The sequence below is a fragment of the Protobothrops mucrosquamatus genome, unplaced genomic scaffold (genome assembly GCF_001527695.2).
Source record: "Protobothrops mucrosquamatus isolate PMUCROS unplaced genomic scaffold, P.Mucros_1.0 scaffold804, whole genome shotgun sequence".
In the NCBI taxonomy this organism is placed as follows: Eukaryota; Metazoa; Chordata; class Lepidosauria; order Squamata; family Viperidae; genus Protobothrops; species Protobothrops mucrosquamatus.
The window spans coordinates 268,802-292,192 of NW_015387070.1; the positions used below are offsets into that span (position 1 = coordinate 268,802).

Sequence of the window (23,391 nt, forward strand, 5' to 3'; positions counted from 1 at the left end):
CCAGGAAGTGGCGGAGACAAGCCACCTGAAGAGCCTCCGTTCACATACCAACTGAAGGCTGTTCCACTCAAGTTTGTGACAGAGATTAAAGATATCGTGCTGACAGAAGCAGAGTCCATTGGCTCTTCGGCCATCTTTGAATGCCTCATCTCTCCATCTACTGCTATCACTTCTTGGATGAAGGATGGCAGCAACATCCGGGAAAGCCCCAAGCACAGATTCTTGTCTGATGGCAAAGACCGCAAGCTCCATATTATTGACGTTCAGCTTTCAGATGCCGGGGAGTACACCTGTGTCCTAAAGTTGGGAAACAAAGAAAAGACATCAATAGCTAAACTCGTTGTTGAAGGTAGTTCTTTGTGCCATCTTATACCCTTTATGTCCTGCCTTTTCATTTGTTGAATGTTCAAGACAGCTGGCAATATCAGATAAAGTGCAGAAATGGAAATTAACATACAATGAGAATTAAAACCACCAATATTATGATCATTAACATTTAAAACTAAGTTTAAAAGTGGTGGCTTAAATATTTTTATGAAAGTGGTAAGGTAGGGAATAAACACAGCTTTGAACTGCAGGCATTCCCTAACATGAAAGCAAAGCAAGAGAAACCTTGCATGTGTGATAAGTGGGTCTCTGAAAACATATGCAAATCTTACTGTGAGGTAACATATGAAGCATTTTATTGAATCCATAAAGTAGCATGTTGTTTCTGCTTCTATTCCTGTTAAATAATAATTAATAATTCAAATACTGGTAGTCCTTAACTTACAACCATTCATTTAGTGAATGTTCCAAGTTACAACAGCACTGAAAAAAGTGACTTATAACCCTTTTTCACACTTACAACCATTGCAGCATCCCCACGGTCACATGATCAAAATTCAGAGAGCTAGGCAACTGTCATGTACTTATGACATTTGCAGTGTCCCTGGTCATGTGATCACTTTTCATAACCTTCTGACAAGCAAAGCAAAGCAAATGGGAAAGCCAGATTTATTTAACAACTAACTTAACCATTGCAGTGATTCACTTAATGACTGTGACAAGAAAGGTCATAAAATGGGACAAAACTCACTTAAAAATGGTTTTGCATGGCAACAGAAATTTTGTGCCCAATTGTGGTCATAAGTTGAGGATTATTTGTAACAGGAAAGGTTCCATAGGAAAGAAGGGAATATGAGTACGTCAGTTCTGTATCTTCAGGTTTAACTTCACTGTGCATATATGGCCCAATCCAGCTATTCCTTTTACATTTTTTGATGTTGATACATATTTGGACTTGACAATATACCTTTATACTGTGAATAAAATATCTCCATTGAAATTAATGTGATCTCCACAGATGCGTACTCAAAACCATATAAGGAGTTCCGAACACAAACACATCTGATTAAATGCCTACTTTATACATTATGCAAGTAAGAATATATGCAAATAACAACCTGTTTTTTCCTCTTCACTAGAACTACCAGTGCGCTTTGTGAAACCCCTGGAGGAGGAAATTACCGTCATCAAAGGGCAGCCCTTTTATTTGAGCTGTGAACTGAACAAAGAGAGAGATGTAGTATGGAGAAAGGATGGGAAAATTGTCTCAGACAAATCTGGGAAATTTGCTCTAGGTATCATTGGCCTCCAGCGGGCCGTTACCATCATGGATGCTGACGATAACGATAGTGGAGAGTACACTGTAACTGTGGCAGATAGTGATCTCAGTTGTAAAACAACTGTTAAAGTTGTTGGTAAGTTGAGTTTACTTATTAATAATAAACATTGGATTCTTTTTTTTTTTAAAGAGAAATGTTGAATAAGGAGGAGGATATAAAGAAGCATAGCTTGTTTTTCCAAACAGTGATATCAGGCCTGAGATTCTTTTCCCTCTTAAGTGTGAGAAATTGCACTGAGGTCAACAAGGAATAGGATTCTCTGGACAAGCCCTAGAATTAGAAGTGGGCACAATCAGCCTTCAGGGGCACAGATCTCTGATAGATAGGTTTACCGTACAAAAACAAATAAATCTGATATTAAATAATTACCTTGCAGAATACCCAGTTATATAATAAAAGAAGGGGGGGGGAAGACTGAAAAAGCTAGGCAACTAGACAGGAGAAAAGAAAATATTTCAAAATGCTTAAGCAAAGCTGAAAAGCAAAAGAAAGATTACTATCATTAAGCTTTGTGTTTAGTGAACAGTTACCTAGGAGAGAAAATTGAAATAATTTTTAAAATACCAATAAATGCTAAGAGAGAGAAACATATTTATTATGTGTACTCTTGTGCAGAAATGATAAAGGACTGGCTAGTGAAGCCCATCCGAGACCAGCATGTGAAACCAAAAGGCACCGCTACGTTTTCTTGTGACGTGGTTAAAGATACGCCAAATATTAGGTGGTACAAAGGCGAAGAAGAAATTCCTCTTGAACCCAATGACAAAACTGAAATTGTAAAAGATGGCTCTCATATCTTCCTCAAAATTAAGAACTGCTCTCCAGACGATGTCGGGGAATATTCAGTTGAAGTTGAAGGCCGCAGATATCCAGCAAAACTGACCTTAGGTGGTAAGTGTATCACTGTTCATNATTGAAGCTCCCAAGACCGTGAAGAGGTTGTACTAGTTTGCATTTGTGTTACAGATCGTGACGTTGAACTGCTAAAACCCCTTGAAGATGTTACCATTTATGAGAAAGAAACAGCCAATTTCGATACAGAGATTTCTGAAGAAGACATCCCCGGGGAATGGAAGCTGAAAGGAGAAATCCTCCGACCATCCCCTGTAAGGAGACATACTTAAGAATTCATTAATTTATTACAAATTACAATTATGTAGTTGATGGTCTGCAGTTATTGCTCTGCATAGTATGATAACAGCAAGAAATGTATGTGCTGAGATTTACAGTTTATAGTAACTATTGATAGCTCAAGACATGAAAGGTAGATCTATGTATAGAAAATGATGAATGAATGAATGAATGAATGAATGAATGAATGAATGAATGAATGAATGAAATACACACACTGTAATGGGTTTTGTTATCACAAGGATATTATAAGAGTATTTTTTTAAAAAACAACAACAACCAATCAGTATCCTTATCCATAAATATTTAAATTCTTTCAGACTTGTGAGATCAAAGCTGAAGGAGGAAAACGCTTCTTAACTTTACATAAAGTCAAAGTAGATCAGGCTGGAGAAGTTCTCTATCAGGCTTTGAATGCCCTTACCACAGCCATCCTAACAGTAAAAGGTAAGGTTTTTGTTGAGTATTGGTAAGAGTCCCCTTGTGGTGAGATGGGTGTGCAAATAAATTTAATAAATAAATCAATCTTGCATTGTATATTGATGGATATATTTTTTTTTTATTCACAGAAATTGAGCTGGACTTTGCTGTGCCTTTGAAAGATGTGACCGTGCCAGAGAAACGGCAGGCAAGGTTTGAATGTGTGCTAACCAGAGAAGCCAATGTCATATGGTCCAAAGGCACTGACATCATCAAAATTGGTGACAAATTTGACATAATTGTAGATGGAAAGAAGCACATTCTGGTTATCAATGATTCTCAGTTTGATGATGAAGGAGAGTACACTGCTGAAGTTGAAGGGAAGAAGACCACAGCAAGACTGTTTGTAGAAGGCAAGTTTATTGCTTTGAAAAATTCAGGAGTAAACCTTAAGAGAAGGATCAGTCATTTAAAGCTACTGTTGGATTATGGCCGTATAACATTTATTTTCATTATCATTTACTCCTTTTCAGGTATTAGGCTGAAATTCATCACTCCCCTCAAAGATCAGACAGTGAAGGAAGGAGAGACCGCTTACTTTGATTTTGAACTTTCTCATGAAAAGATGCCTGTAACCTGGTATAAAAATGACAAAAAACTTCATAACAGTAGAACAGTTCATATCTCTGCAGAAGGGAAGAATCACAAACTGGAAATAAGTGAAGTGACACTGGATGATATCTCTGAAATCAAAGCTGTAGTAAAGAACTTGCACACTCAAGCACACCTAAAAGTCTTAGGTAATATTATATGTTGTCTTGTGTTGTCAGGTACAACCTCTGTGTATTTTAATCTTTATGTATTTAACTGTTTATTATTTTATGTATTCACTGTTAACAACTAAACTCTTCAAACAAATGACTGCTTCATACTCAATCCGTATCTTGTAGAGGCTGATCCATATTTCACGGTGAAATTGCAAGACTATACTGCCATTGAGAAAGACGATGTCATTTTGGAATGTGAACTTAGTAAAGATGTGCCAGTGAAGTGGTACAAAGATGGTGAGGAATTGGTAGCTTCCAAGAGAATCTCCATAAAGACGGACGGCAAACGTCGCATACTGAAAATTAAGAAGGTGTCAGATGCTGATAAAGGAAATTACGAGTGTAATTGTGGAACTGACAAGACAAATTGTGAACTCAAGGTTGAGCGTAAGTGATTGTCCTCCTACATGTAGGTCCTCTTTTGAATCTTTTACATTTACTGATACAAGCAGGGAATTCTAAGATACTTTGCATCTGTATATATATTGCAGCTCGAATGATAAACATAGAGCGTCCTTTATATGGTGTGGAGGTATTCATTGGCGAAACAGCACGATTTGAGATTGAAATATCTGAGCCTGATGTTCCTGCAATTTGGAAGTTAAAGGGAGAAACTTTAACAGCTTCACCTGTAAGTCTTTTTCAACAGCAGCGAGAACAAACAATAGTGTAATATTTATAGATAAAAAGAATTCTTTTAAAAAAATTAAAGAGGATTAGGTATCAGGACAACGTTTTTTTTTCTTCCCCCCCCAATAACAATCAGGATTGTGAAATGATTCAAGATGGCAAGAAACACATCCTCATTCTTCACAACTGCAAATTGGATATGACCGGAGAGGTGTCTTTCCAGGCTGCTAATGCTAAAAGTGCTGCCAATCTAAAAGTGAAAGGTAGGCTCCACAAGGCATCGACTTTAAGCCCACCTTGCAAATCTTTCTTATCACTCTTCATCAATGTTATTGCTGTTCGTTAAATCCATAACCTGCATAACCGATTTTAAAAAAAGTATTCCTAACACTCTTCATTACCTGATTTAATTTCAGAGCGGCCTCTCCTCTTTATAACTCCTCTCAGCGATGTCAAAGTCTTTGAAAAGGATGAAGCTAAATTTGAATGCGAGGTCTCTAGGGAACCAAAGACTTTCCGATGGTTGAAAGGAACCCAGGAAATCCCAGAAGATGTGAAGTTTGAAATCAAGTCCGAAGGCACGAGGCACGCTCTTGTCATTAAGAGCGTAGCTTTTGAAGATGAAGCAAAATACATGTTTGAGGCCGAAGACAAACGAACAAGTGCTAAACTGATCATTGAAGGTTTGTTTCTCACAACGGTTCTGCAGTTTCTGTTTGTTTGGTTTTTTTAATGTCTGAATAGCTTTATGCATTTGGAATCTAACTTAATGAGATACTTTTATGGTTTAGGCATTCGTCTTAAATTCATTACCCCACTCAAAGATGTAACAGCCAAGGAGCGTGAAAGTGCAGAATTCACTGTTGAGCTTTCCCATGACAACATTCCTGTCATCTGGTATAAAAATGACCAACGACTCCATACATCCAAGGTTGTTTCGATGAAAGATGATGGCAAATTTCATACGCTCACATTTAAAGATCTAACTATTGATGACACATCTCAGATCAGAGTGGAAGCTATGGACAAATCAAGTGAAGCTAAACTTACAGTTCTTGGTATGTGTGACCTGACTGGTTTGCCTAATGGATCTTTTTAGACACAATTTCTTCCAAATATATGTATATATATATGTAAGCTTAGCCTTATGCAGACTGCCAATTTGCATGAAGCACTTCAGTTCTTCTCAGAAAGTCTTGCTCCAGACTTTGAAGAGGCTACATTTGGGTGGGGAGTTCCCTTTCAAGAGAGTTGTCTATGTCTTTCCCTCTCTATTGTCTTTTTGTCGTCAAAGTGTTTCCTCTTTCAGAAAGTTTTTATAGATTTAGTACCCCTAATTGTTGCACTCTGTTATTTGGCTCTGGGGGTTGCTTGTTTTTTATATTTTATTTCTTTGTTATTTTACTTTGCAGATGTATTCAAATTCGTGACTGCTATTTGTCTCTAATTTGTAAAGTGTCGTGACATTTTATAGGACAACTTCATTAGCTAACCAAACCTACAGGACATAGTCTGTCTAACGGTTCAGTGTCTTTATTGCCATGTCTTTGTTAGAAGAATAGAAGTGACATGTAAACTCCATAGACAAGCTTTCTTTTCAACTCTGTATACAATACACCAAATCTCAGAAACCATTCCTGTTTAAATACTAAAGAGTGCCTTGCTCCTTGTGCAGCATATTGAGGAACTTGTTTGGATGAGGTAGCTCCCGGTGTTCTTACTTGCTGAGGTCATTTTTTTTTTTTTTTACATTCTCCTTTTTTCCCCATATATTTTATTGATTTTTTTAAAACATAAATCACTTAATAGTTGGTAAACAGTGTGTTTGCTGGGTTTACATTTGTAAAGAAAAATCATTAACAATTAGTTTCTATAATCCATAATCCCCATAGTACATTTAGTTGATTTCCCCTTTTCCCCAAAATGTCTTCTTTGCAAACCTTGAAATAATACAATTTTTATTATTTTGATAAATAACAGTTACATATATGATTTTTCCCCAATATTCCTAGAAATAAGGATCACATCAATATAATATTTCTTTTCTATCTAATCATTCTGATTGTCTCATCTTATATCCTGTTACAATCCTTATTTAGATTTGTTTCTCCCATAAAGTTCAAAGTATTCTTGCTGGTTAAGATTTTCTCAACAGTTAATTACATTTAAAGATTTAAATCCATTTTTCCCATATAAACCATCTCAACACTTTTACATTTCTTAAAGAATAGGTAAAAACAGTAAACAAAAGGAAAAGAGAGCAAGAGTAAAGAAACATAAAAATTAAAATACTACTTAAAATATATATTCCTCCTAAGTTAATATATATTCATTCCAAAAATTTCTTATTCTTTTTAACCATGATTAAAAATATATTTAATCTTTAAATATTCCATTTAATGTGCCTAGTCATCCAATCCTTTAACTCTTATTCAAAACATTTTTTCTTTTTTATACATTATAATTTCCCTAAATTCAGACACATTTAATTATCTAAAACATTTCATCTAGGCCATTTTAGCAGTATTATATTACTTATATCAAGAAATAAAATAAAAAAGGGGGGGAAGCATGCAGTATTATTTAAGGAATTCATCCCTCTTAGAATGACATATGTCTTCAGAATCTTTTCTATTTCTTTAACCGTATTCAAACAAATGTTTCTTTTTTAAATATTCTCTCTGGTAGATCCCATCATCTATTTTCTTAATATTCACTTTGATCTTTTTCCTTTGACCAGTATCTTTCTTGATCAATGTGTTTTGCTGAATCAAAAAGTTTTCCCATATATTCATGACTGTTGCTGTAGGTATAAGAAGTAAATTGAATAAAGTGTCTTTATGTGAGGCTTTTGCCTTTCCATGTTTCTTGAAAATGTTTTTCTCTTTCTCCTTCTTTGTTTCTCTTATCACTTCCTTTCTCTCTGATGTTTTCAATATCTCTACATTCCATTTTATCCAATCTGTTTTTTTGTCCTCAGATTTATTTTGTAGTCTTAAGGAATGAGTTGTTTGTTTCCATTTCTTGTAAAAAAAATTCCCACTAGGATTAAATCATGTTTTCTTGCTTTGTTAAGTTTCATCTTTGAGTCTCTATTTTCAATTTTATGTCCACTTATTTGTTTTGTCTCCTCCTTCTCTGTTGTTGTTTCCTAGAAGTTTTTTGTTGTTGTAAAGTTAAGTTAGAGATAGATTGATTTGTATTTTCAAAGTTATTTTGAATTTCTTTGTGATTTGAACTCAGTGTTATTTGAATTAATTGCAGTATACTATACATCTCCTCCTGAGAGATATTTATGTTTTCTTGGTATGTTCTGTCTTCATGTCTCTGATCCATGATGGCCAAAAGTTGGAGTTTTCCTTCTTATCTGCAAATAGCTTTAGAGTCCCGGTTAAATAGATATTTGTAATCCAAAGAGTTCAAAAAAGATTTTGTTTTCTAAAGTTTATAATTCTCTCTTTGTCTGCAGCCCAGATTGTTGTCTTTTTTTGTCACAGCTGTTCTTTATTATTAAAGCTTTGAAGGTCACAAACATAGATTAACTTTTCCCAGGTTTGGGCAAGTTCTCTATGGAAATCATAGTTGTCATAATCTTCATCCACCACTAGGTGTCAGCATCTATTTAGTTTTCAATATGAACAATGGTCTTTAAAATGACAGTCTTAACCATTCAACAATCGTAAACTTGTCCAAAATTAAATTTTAGCTTTCAAGTTTATAAATTTATTTCACTACCATATATTTTGATCCTCCATAGAAATTTTAATTCGCCGCTTCCATTAGTATAAGGATGGGGCAGAAGTCCCCCTCCTTCACTTTCAGAGATATTTTGCTTCTTGGGGATCTTTTCCAGGAAATTAAGTATAGAATAGAAAAGGGAAAATCAGATTCCTCACCCAGTTTCAAGCACACTGTTTACTGTAGTGCTGGTTAGTTGTTTTGGACTCCGGTTGCAAGTAACTTGGGCTAATTGATGAAATACAGCCTTTCTCCTGTCGGGTTAGAAGGCTTTCCCCAAGACGAACGGAACGACTGCCATCATTCCAGAGTCGCCGGGGCACCCTTCTTTCTTTGCTGCCTCTCCGAGGCAACTTGGACCCATTAGGGTCTCCAGGCAGGACGAAAGTTGGCTGCGGGGGTACAGCGGTCCGCAAGCCCACGACTAGTCACTACCGCGCAGGACCAGAAGTCTCTTTTTACATTCTCCTTTTTATTAGTGTCTTTTAGATATAAGAATAAGAAAATAAACTTTAGACATGAGGCTAGGAAACTAACGTTTACTGAGCAAAATAGCTTTTATGTTTCTGCCTAACTCTGCTTTTTATTTTGTTGTGACATTTTATTTGTTAGTCTCTTCATTTATTTCAACATGTTGTGTTTTTATGAATGTTTGGCTATTGTGCCATCTTTGTTATTAAGCCACCTTTAAATATCATAAATATAGAGTATAGATTTCTAAACATAAAAATAGTTTTGGAACACCTTGATATATGTTTCTGCATTTTATTTCTTAAAAAACAAAATCAGCCATCCCCCCCCCCCCAGAATAACTAGAAAGTAGTTATTGCTGTTCATTCTAGTTTGGAAACTTTTATCAATATGTTGGAAAAAGAAACAACCCCCCACACATACACACACCTTTAAAGCATGCAACATTTAAAAAAAACTCCCTTAAAGGTGCAAGAACCCATAAAGCAAGGAAAACATTTAAACTCCCATGGGTAAGCATCTCTGGCTTTTGAACTTATTAATAATATTTATAAGGTGATATATTTACTTCAACTTTCCAGAGGGTGATCCTTACTTTACTGGGAAGCTTCAAGATTACACTGCAGTGGAAAAAGATGAGGTTATCTTACAGTGTGAAATTAGCAAAGCAAATGCTCCAGTGAAATGGTTTAAAGATGGACAAGAAATAACTCCCTCCAAGAATGTGATTATTAAAGCTGATGGCAAAAAGAGAATGCTTATTCTGAAGAAGGCACTGAAAAAAGATATCGGTCAATATACCTGTGACTGTGGCACTGACCAGACATCTGCCAAACTCAACATAGAAGGCAAGTTCTTTTAGTATTGTGGTATTATAATTTATTATTTAAATGCCTTGAAGATCCTGCAGTTGAAAAATAGGAATATGGAACTTCAACCGACAATTGTCTTTTCAGTCCTTCAGTTGTAAAACACAGCCCCCTTATCATGATGACTGACTGTATTGGGTGTCTTTTTTTTTTCTTTCAGACCGTGATATATCTATTGTGCGTCCTCTATACAGCGTGGAAATATTTGAGACAGAGACAGCTCGTTTTGAAACTGAAATTTCCGAGGAAGACATTCATGCAAACTGGAAACTGAAAGGAGAATCTTTGACTCAGTCAGCTGTAAGCAATGCTTTTATCCAGTAGTAGATCGCACTGATGAATAATCACGATTCTTGGTGTGGTACATAACTGTTGGCTAAATATTGAATAAAATTCAACATATTGTGTTCTACAGTTTATGGGCAGAAAAATGGTTTAACTCTGCTTGATGTTCCCTTCATTCAGGGCAACCCATTTTAGTAGAATTACGGCTATCTAAAAAGTCTCTCTCTCTCCATCTCCCTCTCTCTCTCTCTTTCTCTTTCTCTTTCTCTCTCTTGTAAGGGCAGGAGAAGACAGGAAAAGATTTGATGTATTTCTTTCTTTTAATTCATATAACATTTTACAGAATACAGAATAGTGGGATTAAGACACTGTAGGTCTACATCATTTTGATCCTGCTGGAAATTGTTTCTCAGCAAGGAGAAACAATTTCCATTTGCCATTTTAAATTACAAATGTTGATTAAAAAAAGAATGCAAGCGAGTCCTTAATTTTTTTTTTTTTTTTAAAAAGATATTTTGGGAACTGCCATTATATTAAAACAAATTGTAATAAATTTCGCGTTTTCTTTGGAAGGATTGTGAGATTAAGGAAGAAGGCAAAAGGCACTGCGTTGTACTCTACAATGTACGTTTGAACCAGGCTGGTGGTGTAGACTTCCAAGCAGCCAATGTCAAATCAAGTGCTCATCTTCGAGTAAAACGTAAGGGCCCTTAAAAAACTATTTCAAAAAGGAAATATATTTGTTTTTAGTGTACCCATGTATTTTGTTAATCCTATGGATCCTGAATGGGAATCAATCAGATAAGGGTAGAGAGGAGGGGTCTGTAGTTATGATTCAGATATTCTGGCATATTGAGGTAGTCCAGAATCTTGTCACTATTATAACAGTACAGGTTATACTTGACTTACAAACATTCATTTAGTGACTGTTCAAAGTTTCAGTGGCACTGAAAGAAGTGATTTATGGCCACACTTACAACCATTGACGCATCCCCATGGTCAAGTGATCAAAATTCAGATACTTGGCAACTGGCATATATTCATGATGTTACAGCATCCTGGGGTCACGTGATCCCTTTTGTGACCTTCTGACAAGCAAAGTCAATGAGGAAGCCAGATCCACTTAACAACCATATCACTTACTTAACAACAACTGCGATTCCCTTAACGACTGTGGCGTGAAAGGTTGCAAAATGAGGCAAAATTCATTTAACAACTGCCTTGCTTAGCAACAGAAATTTTGGACGTAGTTGGGGTTATAATTCAAGAACTACCTATATTCAGTTAGTTAATTCAGTATAATGTTTCTAATTCAGTTTGTGTTTTGTTTTGTATCAGCTCTCAACCTAACCATTAATTGGGTTAATTAGGGCTTCCCCAATCAGTTGCTATGTAATATAAATGGATATAAATGAATTATTTGCTAATAATAGCTATCTTCTCAGAGTTTGAATTAGGGTTTTAAGATTGGGGAGACAACACAACAATTTGTAGAAATTGCTAGATGATTGATTAACAGGATAATGCTGCGTTGTTGGAAACCACTTCTTTCTGTAGCCAATAGAAAAGTGTTGCTATTTTGGATAGCTCACTCCTTATCTTAGCAAGAGGCAAGTAGGGCTTGGCAAGGACATAGATGCAAAGTAACTTTCTAACCGATCTGTTCTTTGAAAAGCCACCAGCTCTGTGAGTAGACAGTCTCCAGAGATCAGCCCTTCCCTTGATGTAGTTAATTTAATCAGCTCAGTTTGATTATATTCCCTCTCTGTCTTGGGAAAAGGATCCATGGCAGCTAATAAAGAGTGAAAGCGATCAATTTGAAGATGATTTCTTATTTTCTTCAAGCACGTATCATTGGCTTGGTGAGACCACTTAAGGACGTTACTGTGACGGCCGGTGAAACGGCAACCTTTGAATGTGAACTCTCCTATGAGGGAATTGTAGTGGAATGGCTGCTGAAGGGGGAGAAATTGGAACCCAGTGACAAGGTACGGTACATGATCTTTCCTTCACCCTGTCTTCCTGACACTTCCCATTGTTTTCCCGCTTTCTAACCTTCCTCCTTGTCTTTCTTGTTCATCTTTTCACCCCAAATAGCGAGCTTCCAAGCCCCAGCTGAAGCTACAGTCTGGCAACACTTAGCTGAGCCTCATTCCCGGTTAACATAGTGGGGATTTCTTCTGGCTAGATGTGTATTGGATTGCCTTGCAAGGGGCTATTCTAAACTATTAATTGGAAAAACAATTCTAAAAACATTAGTTTACAGGGAGATGACTGATGTCGGTGAATCTGGTGAAATGTTTTCACCGCTGATGTTGAGGGGCAATAAATATTCTGCAGTTATTTATTACTTTTTCCTTATTCATGCCCACCGAATCCAGGCCTAGCATTCATTTTTCTTACAAGGGAGGAAAGAGTTTGGGAAATTCCACTTCAGGCATTTCAGCCACCCTTCCAGAGATATCACTCTAGACAGAGATCCTTGCTGAGGCTTTCCCGCTTTCTATTTTTAATTCTTTGTTAAGTGTTTGTTAGCACCACTGAGATGTGAATTGCTTGGAATTTAGCTCACGGACTATTTAAAGTACCTTTAGCATCAGTCTCTATATTATAAGAAATGGCCCACCTAGTTCTGTTAAGTGAAATGTTTGTTTCATGCTTGTTTTATTAGTTCATTCATTTAGGCAATTGGAGTATTTATTAATAATAGGCTTATATAGAGATTATATTTCCCACAAAGAAAAATATAAATTTGCTTGTTAAAATGAAGGCTTGATGGCTAGTTAAGCTTGAGAATTTAGCATAATATTTTCAGGCTTTTCAGAACTGTAAGTTATTCTCACATGGTAGGCTAAACACCTATCAAATTATTAACTACCTAGATAATTCAATGTTTACTATTTCCTAAGCATTTTAAACACAATAAAGCATCTTTTAAAGTTATTTCATCACTTATTCTTTTATTACTTTTGCTACGGCCAGAGTGCTCTACAGATTAAAACAAAACTCAAACTATAAATTCCAATAAAACTCCATGAAGTCATAGCATAATGCAGCAACTGAATTAAATCAGAAACTATCATGACAGCAACAATCATAAAGGATTCATTTAATTTTCAATGAAAAGATTTAATGTGATTATTTCTTAATATCACTTTGCAAGTGTTTTATTTCTAAATTATTTGTTTATGTCAGTTTAAGAGACTAGAAGAACATATATAATATTTAATCCAGCTATAGGCATTACTTTTGCAGAAAAATGCTTTTGCACATATCTGACTTTTATGACAAACAATGGTACAAAGTGGATCCTGTAAATTCTATTCTCATTGTGACTGAACTTCTGAATTTGACCATATAGAACCCAAATGGCTGATTGTAGAAAATGCAAACAGCATCTGTTGAAGGATCTGAGGCAGGATGCAAGCTTTCCAGTTTCTTTTCTCCAGAAAAAAAGATACTCTTTTGAAATGAGCTTGATTATGAGCACCAATCCTGAATATCTGTTCAATTGTCAAAAATACAAGTGTAGTTTGCCATTGGCATTGGCCTTGCCTTGCTTTCTTCAGAGATACTTTATTTTTCAATTTTTTGGCCTAAACTATGGTCTCTCATTCAAGTTCGAGGTGACTCTGATTATCTTTGGGAGAACAGATAAAGTGACAGACTTGAGCGCTATCTAACAAAATGAAATTCAATGGTGAAAAAAGTAAGGTTCTACATTTAGGCAAGAAAAACCAAATGTACAGGTATAGTATAGAGGGTACCTTGCTCAATAGTAGTAACTGTGAGAGGGATCTCGGAGTCCTAGTGGACAATCACTTAAATATGAGCCAGCAGTGTGCTGCAGCTGCCAAAAAGGCCAACACAGTGCTGGGCTGCATTAACAGAAGGATAGAATCAAGATCACGTGAAGTATTAATACCACTTTACAATGCCTTGGTAAGGCCACACTTGGAATACTGCATCTAGTTTTGGTCACCACGATGTAAAAAAGATGCTGAGACTCTGGAAAGAGTACAGAGAAGAGCAACAAAGATGATTAGGGGACTGGAGGCTAAAACATATGAGGAACAGTTGCTGGAATTGGGTATGTCTAGTTTAACGAAGAGAAGGACGAGGGGGGACATGATAGCAGTGTTCCAATATCTCAGGGGCTGCCACAAACAAGAGGGAGTCAAGCTATTTTCCAAAGCGCCTGAAGGCAGGACAAGAAGCAATGGATGGAAACTAACCAAAGAGAGAAGCAACCTAGAACTAAGGAGACAGTTAGAACAATTCCTGACAGTTAGAACAATTAACCAGTGGAACTCCTTGCCTCCAGAAGCGGTGAATGCTCCAACACTGGAAGTTTTTAAAAGAGACTGGACAGCCATCTGTCCGAAATGGTGTAGGGTTTCCTGCCTGAGCAGGGGGTTGGACTCGATGACCTCCAAGGTCCCTTCCAACTTTATTATTATTATTATTATCTGCTGTGACCCCTTTTCTCGAATTATATCCCCAAAACTAATGTAGCTGTCTGTGCTCTAGAAGAAATGCAGTTAGAACAATGTATCAATAAGATCTTATTACATACTGTGCATATCTATGTCTGATCTGCTCTGAATTGGAGCTTCTGCATTGTTTGTTTCTCATTTTTTCCTAATTTGGGGAAGAGTTTTTTGTCTCTCTCAGTGCTGAATCTCACTATCTGCACTATGCTATATCTGCCATCTACTGATGACTAAATAAATTGCAATAGAATATAAAAAGTTGCTATAGAAGCAAACATAGAGGAGGTAGAATCAATGCATATATAGTATGTGTTGGGGAAAGCAAACACTTCAATGTACATATATTATGTGCCTGTCTATATAAATACAGATAGCAATATCGAGAGGATTAAAATATATAAAATAAAACATTCCTAATGAATTTGGGTCCTACTTTCAGCACTTTTGGAATTCTGTCCTTGATGTGCCAGGCCAGAGCCGGTGCTGCCTTGAATTGGGCAAAATTGTGCGCCCCCATTCAGAAATATTAAGCCTGTATTAATTGAAGTTACATGATAAATGTTTATGGTAAAACCATAATCCAATATTTTCTTTTCCTTTAGGTTGTGCCCCGTGCTGATGGAAAAGTTCATACTCTTGTTCTCAGGGATGTGAAGCTAACAGATGCTGGAGAAGTCACACTGACTGCACAAGACTTCAAAACTAAAGCAAATCTTTTTGTAAAAGGTAAGCTTTGAGGATGGGTAGGGTATGTGGCAAGATTTCAGAAGTGGTTTGCCACTGCTTCCCAGGGCTAAGAAAGAGTAACTCACCCAAGATCATCCAACAGGCTTTCTGGCAAAGGCAGAACTAGATTTCACAGTCTCCCGGTTTTTAGCCAGGTGCCTTAACCATTACATTAAACTGTCTTCCTGTGTACCAAATACACAAGATCTAAATATCTGGTTTATTTTGTTCTTCAGAACCACCCATAGAGTTTACTAAACCCCTTGAGGACCAAACTGTAGAGGAGGAAGCCACTGCAGAATTGGAGTGTGAAATATCCAGAGAAAATGCACCTGTGAAATGGTTCAAGAATGGCCAGGAAATTCACAAAACAAAGAAATACGATATCATTGCTGATGGCAGAGTCAGAAAACTTATTATTCGTGACTGCACATTGGATGATGCTAAAACATACACCTGTGATGCTAAAGATTTCAAAACTTCTTGTTTCTTGAATGTTGAACGTAAGTCTGCTTGTACTTTCCTTACAAGATGCTTAGCTGTGTTGTTCAGTCACTTCTGATTCCTCATGACTCAATGAACAGTAGTTGTCTGGGACTGTCAGCCATTTTTTTTCCCTTTGGGATCTTGCAACATTGTGTAACCTTCTTGCTTCTTGCTGCCTTCTTTTCTATAGCCTTCAATTTTACCAAGCTTCTCCAAAGGTTCTTGCTTCCATATTTTGCTCCTCGAACATTGAAGCCTTAGTGTCATTGCTAGCATTTCCAGTAAATATTCTCATTTTAAAAATGCATTTAATTCAGTTTGTATTGCCACTTATCTCACAGTTTAAAACAACCAACAGTTTAAAACAACCAACCAATAAAAACAAATTGAAAAACAGATATACAAGCTTATAAAAGTATCAGTTGCTACATTCAAACAAAAAAAAACCCCCATGATCAGTGGAAAAATCCATCATTGTATCAAATGCAGCACAGCCATTGTAAGAACTTCCCACCATTGCTGGACCCCCAAGCACAAGAAGGAGCCGTATCTTCAAGGCCTTCCTAAAGTCCAGCAGGGTCAGAACCATTTAGTATTCAATGACTTGTTCTTTCAGGGCAAGTATTATCATTATCATGCATTATCATTCAAAGGCTCAATGGTACTATATCCCCCCAAAGTGGGTATGCCAGTCTTTTTATTATTGACTAGCTGTACCCGGCCACGCGTTGCTGTGGCTCTCGTTCACTCAGCCAACAGATGGCGCTGTTTTCAAAAAAAGCATGTTTTTACCTGTCACAGGTAGGTATATAGAAACACGTGCATATTCGAATGCAACGTTGTGTCAAAATTTCAAAGCAATCGGTGAAGAACTTTCGGAGATTTAAGATTTTGAACAAACGAACATTTACATTTTTATTTATATATAAGATAATCTATAGAGTAATACTGGAGATTTGTATCTGATAGTCTGTTGACACACAGTTGTCTACCTAAGAGCATGCAGAGTTTATCCTACATTATAAAATTTCTCCAACCACTTGCATTTTATTTGATTTTGCTCTTCTATAAATGTCAAAACATTAGCAGCCTTGGTTATAAACATTTATTTTTATATATGTCTGCTCTTAATTGGAATATACACATTTTCTCTTCCAGCCCTTCGTGTCGAGTTTCTTAAACCTCTTACTGATCTTGAAGTTAAGGAAAAGGAAGCGGCTCGGTTTGAATGTGAAATTTCCCGGCCCTCTGTTAAGGTCTGTGATTTTTAGTAAATCTAATACCTGAACTTTTGATTACATTTTATTTAGAAAAATCTAACACTTGTCAGAATCCATCCTGTTTCCAACAAAGAGTTAGATTCTAGCCATTATGTTTACGCTAAATACTTGCATAAACCAAAAGTTGTTTACTAGGCTTTGACTTGTAGGCAGTCATTATCCACCACATTCCTATAGTTGCTTTTTTCCTGTCATTCTCCTCCCTAATAACAAAGATTAAAAGATGTATAAATCTTTTATTCTATAACTGAATCCAATATATAGATGGAATACATTTTTATACATATTTCATTTGCATATTTTTTAAATTGTAATTATTATTGGTGTAAAATAACAGTTACTATTTTAAAAATATGCAAATGAAATATGTATAAAAGTGTACTCTGTTTATATGCTGGATTCAATTAAGGAATAAAAGATTTATATATCTTTATTAGTGGAAGTCTTACATCATGTAGAAAATACCACATAAATATAATGGGCTGTCAACTGATGGCAAAATTGCCCTCATCCTTCTTTGCATCTGTATATACTTTATAGGTTCTCTGTGTCCAAGCCAATAATCCCGTCACAATAGCTAAAGCCATTCACATGCCATCCTATCAAAACAGATTCCCAATCAGCTGCATTTGTGAGAATATCCTTCTACACAAATTTTGATTGGTCATGTGGCCAGGGTTTTTTTTAGAAATAAAGCTCTGGGGGTGCAATCTTCCACTTGTTCATTCAGGAGTTGGAATTCTGGACACAGCACCCTTTTATATTAGCAATTCCTATAAAGGGGCATAGTACCAACAACAACAAAAAGGTTATTCTAGCTAGATAACCAGACCTAGGAAGTGAGATTGGGTTGCTTGGTTCAAACTATCAACTTCAAAATATCAACTGAAACAATATGGATTCCAATATCATCATTAAATCGAGATTCCAGTGCTTTACTAACATTTTGAAAGCTTAACTTCTAATACCTATTATTATCTATTATTATCTTTGAGTCAATTTCATATTTTGTCAAAAATGTTAATACAGGCACAGTGGTTTAGGGATGGAGTCGAAATTAAAAAAGGCAAGAAGTATGACATCATTGCAAAAGGTGCCCAGAGAATACTTGTCATCAACAAATGTTTACTTGACGATGAAGCAGAATATGCTTGTGAAGCAAAAGCAGCCAGAACTTCGGGCATGCTTACAGTGATAGGTAAAATTGAATCTCTTTTTTTGTTTGTTTATTTTATGCAAATTTGATCCAAACTGTCATGGAATAAAACTATGATTCCTTTATGCAGAGGAGGAAGCTGTCTTTACTAAAAACCTGCCCAATGTGGAAGTTAATGAAACAGACACCATCAAATTTATTTGTGAAGTCTCCAAACCTGGTGCAGAAGTAACATGGTTCAAAGGAGACCAGGAGTTGCCAGAGGGTGGCAGAGTTGAACAAAAAGTTGATGGCCGAAAGAGAATTTTGATCATTCACAATGCTTGCCTAGATGACGCGGGAGCCTACAGTTGCAAGCTTCCAAACGCTCAGACTACAGGCAAACTCAAAGTCAATGGTGAGATGCTTGCTTTGATAGCTTTCAGGATCAGAGAGTGGGTGGGCAGTTAAAGTAGGCAGTGAAATGCTGAGCATATTTGCTGCTTAAGCATAAAAAGTTTCAAGTCTATTCCAAAGCAATCTCTGCTTATGTTTGGCCACAGTTCCCAGTATGGCACCCAGGAATATATTTCTAATTTAAAAATGGAAGGTTGGCATTCTACAAAAGAAATAGAAGCTTTAGCATCATTTTTAATTCCAAGAAATTCTCTGGGCCCATAATCTTCTTAGAAAATAGTATTTTTTTAAAAAGCCAGGTGGCTGCATTCAATTGGTATTTGGGAAGTGAGCAGGGATGCCAAAAAAGAAAAAGAAAATGCAGGGTTAGATAATAGAATAAATCCTGCTGGTAAATTAATTCGTTAGATTAGAAAGCCAACAATTAGTTTGTGAGAGTATAAACCATCAACATGATTTCAAATTTCCAATTGTGGCTATCAAAAGACTGGGAATTCCAAGTATAGGTCATCTGCTGAGTAAAACAACTACTTTTAAGTTAAACTGAGTAGTCTGTCTTCTTTCTACTAACAGCTAAATCATAATTCATAATTTCTTTTACAGAGCTTTCAGCAGAGTTTATAACTAAACCTCAAAACATTGAAGTTATTGAAGGACAAAAGGCAGAATTTTCCTGCTCAGTGTCTAAAGATGGCGTGGACGTGCAGTGGCTCAGAGGCGATACTATTCTTGAAGCAGGCGACAAATATGATATATTTTCTGATGGCAAAAAGAGAGTCTTGGCCATTAAAGAATCCGTCTTGGATGATGAGGGACGTTATACTGTCATGCTTGGAGATGTCAAAGCAAAAGCCCTGTTGAAAGTGATTGGTAAGGGTTTTTTCTCTCTCTCTACGTGTCTGTGCATGTTATCGTATGGTTCAGTATGCAGCTTACAAATGATGCACTAATTCCATTTACAGAAAAACTCAGGATTGTTATTCCGCTGAAAGACCAAACTGTTAAAGAAGGAGAAGAGCTTGTCTTCAACTGTGAAGTTAATACAGAAGGTGCCAAAGCTAAATGGTACAAAAATAACGAACCGATATATGACAGCGCAAAATACATCATGGTCCACAAGGATTTACTGTATTCTCTAAGGATCAGAGATGCTCATCTGAATGACCAGGCAGTTTACACAGTGACACTAACAAATCCGCGAGGAGAACATGTCAAGTCCTCTGCTAATTTAACTGTACTTGGTAAGTGCTCTACACTAGTAAATGATCCGCGATATCAGTCATACCCAACTTTAGATAAGAACATAAAATAATTACATTTAATTAATCTCTCGCCACAGAGGAGGATCTCAGAATTGTTGAACCTCTTCAAGACATTGAAACCATGGAGAAGAAATCTGTCACCTTCTGGTGCAAAGTTAACCGTCTTAATGTAAAACTTCCCTGGACAAAGAATGGCGAAGAAGTTACTTTTGACCGTCGCATTTTATACAAAGTGGACAGATACAAGCATTCCCTTATTATTAAAGATTGTGGGTTTATAGATGAAGGGGAATACACTGTCACTGCCGGCCAAGATAAATCTGTTGCGGAGCTTATTATCACAGAAGCACCTGCCGATTTCATCGAACATTTGCAGGACCAAACCGTTACTGAATTTGATGATGCTGTCTTTAGTTGCCAGCTTTCCAAAGACAAAGCAGCTGTGAAGTGGTACAGAAATGGGCGTGAAATAAAAGAAGGCAAAAAGTAAGTGCTACTTCAGCCATGTGTTTCTGCTCTTGTTCCTGCTCTTGTTCCTTAACAGAACGCGTAATCCTGTTTTTTTTTCCCCGTCTGATCTAAAGGTATCAGTTTGAAAAGGATGGAAATCTACACAGATTAATTATAAAAGATTGCAGACTAGAAGATGAATGTGAATATTCCTGTGGAGTGGATGACAGGAAATCCAGAGCAAGACTCTTCGTGGAAGGTAGGTTTGCAATTTTGATTTACTTTATGTGCCTTCCCAAGTCTCAGTACTTTTTTTTAAGTTAAAAGATAAGAGTGATAAAATACATGTTTATGGATATTTCTATCAGAAATTCCTGTTGAGATCATCCGCCCACCAGAAGATATTTATGAAGCTCCTGGTGCTGATGTCATCTTTTTGGCTGAACTGAATAAAGATAAAGTGGAGGTCAAATGGCTGAGAAACAACATGATTATTGTCCAAGGTGACAAACATCAAATGATGAGTGAAGGAAAGATCCACAGGTTGCAGGTCTGTGAAATAAGGCCCCGTGACCAAGGAGAATATAGATTTATTGCCAAAGATAAAGAAGCTCGAGCTAAGTTAGAACTAGCAGGTAAGTCTTTCAAACTGATTTATCATACCAAGAAAGATCATTTATAGATGTAACAAAAATCTTTCAATTCACCTTCTGAATATTAATTCCAGAATTCTTAATTTTAATGGGAATGAAAATACTGTCTCCCACAAAAACCGTGCAACATCTTTCTTGTGTGTACCGCTATGCAATTCTATTATGTCTTGATTTCATACCTCATTGCTATTTCATTAATATCTAGCACTTATTTGTTCTATAGGGAGGCTTGATCGGTTATCTTGAACGTCACTATGTGAAAATCTTACATTATGTTTTGAGATTTTTATATACAATATATAAATGCAGTTTTTATGCACCGAAATCTCTGCATTCGGGCAACCAGATAACTTTACCCATCTTAGATAAATTATCTGTGAATTATGAAGGCGATAACAAGGTCCCATTGCTTTGCAGTTCAAGACGCACCCAAACACCACAAAGTACAATAAATTATTTTTAAAGTTCAAGGTTCACTTTGCTTTGCTTTATCAAACTCAGTTTGAATGTATCATTTCTGTAACATATTTTCAAACGCTAATTTCTTTTTATTATTTTTCGTAGCTGCTCCAAGAATAAAGACAGGCGATCAAGATCTTGTGGTAGATGTTGGCCAGCCATTAACCATGGTAGTTCCATACGATGCTTATCCACGAGCAGAGGCTGAGTGGCTTAAAGAAGATGAAGCCTTACCCACTCAGACTGTTGATACTACAGCTGAGAGTACTTCTTTCAGAATTCCTGCAGCCAAGCCATCACACAAGGGAAGTTACAAAGTTATACTGAAAAATAAACATGGAAAAGCAGAAGGTCGCATTAACGTTCAAGTAATCAGTAAGTTCTTAACTTCCAAAAACTGTCCTTTTAGTTTTTTCTTATTATAGTCGTTTAACACTGATACCTGTAATTTTAATACAGAAAGCATTAATTTAATAGTTAAAAGTTAAAGTTCACAATAAAGAGGTTTGATTTGATGCCTAAAACTGAAATTAAAATAAATAAATAGTCATGCAACCCACTGAGCTACATAACTTATGTCAGCCTCAAGATTTGCCGTTCCATTGAATATATCCTTTTCCTCTAAAGATGTACCTGGCCCGGTGAGGAACTTGGAAGTCACAGAAACATTTGATGGTGAAGTCAGCCTTGCATGGGAAGAACCAGAAAGCGACGGTGGTAGTAAGATTACAGGTTATGTGGTGGAAAGGCGTGACATCAAACGCAAGACCTGGATTTTGGCAACTGATCGTGCTGACAGTTGTGAATACACAGTAACTGGCCTTCAAAAAGGCGGAGTGGAGTACCTCTTCCGTGTGAGTGCGAAAAACAGAGTCGGCACTGGTGAACCTGTGGTAACAGATAAACCCGTTGAAGCAAAGAGCAGATTTGGTAAGAAAATAGTTCCAGATGCGTGAGAAGATTAATTTTGTTTAAATACTATAGAGTAGAAGTAACACGTGTTTGTAATTTTCTCTCCACTTTGCAGAGGTGCCGGGTCCTCCTCTCAATGTACAGGTCGCTGATGTGAACAGGTCCAGCGCAACCCTTACCTGGGAACCACCAGAATATGATGGAGGATCTCCAATTACAGGCTATGTCATTGAGCTGCGTGACCGAGGATCAATTAAGTGGGAGCCAGCCATGACTACGCCAGCCCATGAATTATCTGCCACATTGACGGATGTTGTGGAGAACAAAGAATACTTTTTCAGGATCAGAGCACAAAACCAAGTTGGAGTTGGCAAACCCAGTGCATCCACACATGCAGTGAAGATAACAGATCCCATCGGTTAGTATGCAGACAATAAGAGAACCGTTTTCCAGTATCTCTCAGTAATAATTTTATTTATTCATAAATACATGCATAGAAAAGAATTGAAGATAATTAGGGGGAAAATATGAGAAAATGGGTTATGATTTAAAACATCATTAGCTGTGAGAAAATGAGAGACTAGAAGTGTCACGTTCAAAACAGACGGCCAATTTCTTTCAAATAATTTCCACGTTCACGGAGGAAGATGCAACAGACTTGAAGGATATTTCATTAGAAGGTTCTGGCCAGGTTCTACTGTGCTATTTTAGGAATAGTCTGAGATTTCCACAGACACAATTTCATCTTTTTATTTTTGTATTTTGTGCATTCTTCTTGAAGGGACCAATATTTAAACCTTCCAAATTACTATGTCTTGCAGAAAGACCAAGTCCTCCCATTAACCTTGATCATTCTGAGCAAACTAAGTCATCCGTGAAACTGGCATGGGAGCGTCCACTAAAAGATGGAGGTAGTCCAATTTTGGGCTACATAATAGAACGGCGGGAAGAAGGAACAGTTGACTGGATTCGCTGCAATGCAAAGCTGGCACCTAAGCTTTCTTATACCGTAAGTTGTAACTTCTTTCTGGAGCGCATGAAGCATTGAAACGTTTTCAGAGATGTCATTTACAATAATTG

The 23,391-nt window shown here is 36.6% G+C and overlaps 1 protein-coding gene across 1 annotated transcript in view; it reads left to right on the forward strand.

Annotated features, from left to right (window-relative positions):
- Positions 1–23,391, forward strand: part of TTN (titin) — a gene marked incomplete in the record, with an annotated part of 304,338 nt that overhangs the window by 185,389 nt on the left and 95,558 nt on the right. Inside the window, 30 exon segments of the mRNA XM_015818849.1 lie at positions 1–349; positions 1,467–1,742; positions 2,283–2,558; positions 2,634–2,773; positions 3,119–3,245; positions 3,368–3,631; positions 3,752–4,018; positions 4,169–4,432; positions 4,537–4,676; positions 4,812–4,938; positions 5,092–5,358; positions 5,467–5,733; positions 9,466–9,732; positions 9,914–10,053; positions 10,612–10,738; positions 11,884–12,026; positions 15,134–15,257; positions 15,494–15,760; positions 16,902–16,999; positions 18,053–18,221; positions 18,310–18,576; positions 19,179–19,445; positions 19,538–19,816; positions 19,915–20,323; positions 20,422–20,546; positions 20,656–20,922; positions 21,505–21,774; positions 22,027–22,329; positions 22,427–22,729; positions 23,133–23,320. Of these exon segments, the coding sequence (XP_015674335.1) occupies positions 1–349; positions 1,467–1,742; positions 2,283–2,558; positions 2,634–2,773; positions 3,119–3,245; positions 3,368–3,631; positions 3,752–4,018; positions 4,169–4,432; positions 4,537–4,676; positions 4,812–4,938; positions 5,092–5,358; positions 5,467–5,733; positions 9,466–9,732; positions 9,914–10,053; positions 10,612–10,738; positions 11,884–12,026; positions 15,134–15,257; positions 15,494–15,760; positions 16,902–16,999; positions 18,053–18,221; positions 18,310–18,576; positions 19,179–19,445; positions 19,538–19,816; positions 19,915–20,323; positions 20,422–20,546; positions 20,656–20,922; positions 21,505–21,774; positions 22,027–22,329; positions 22,427–22,729; positions 23,133–23,320 (6,777 nt within the window).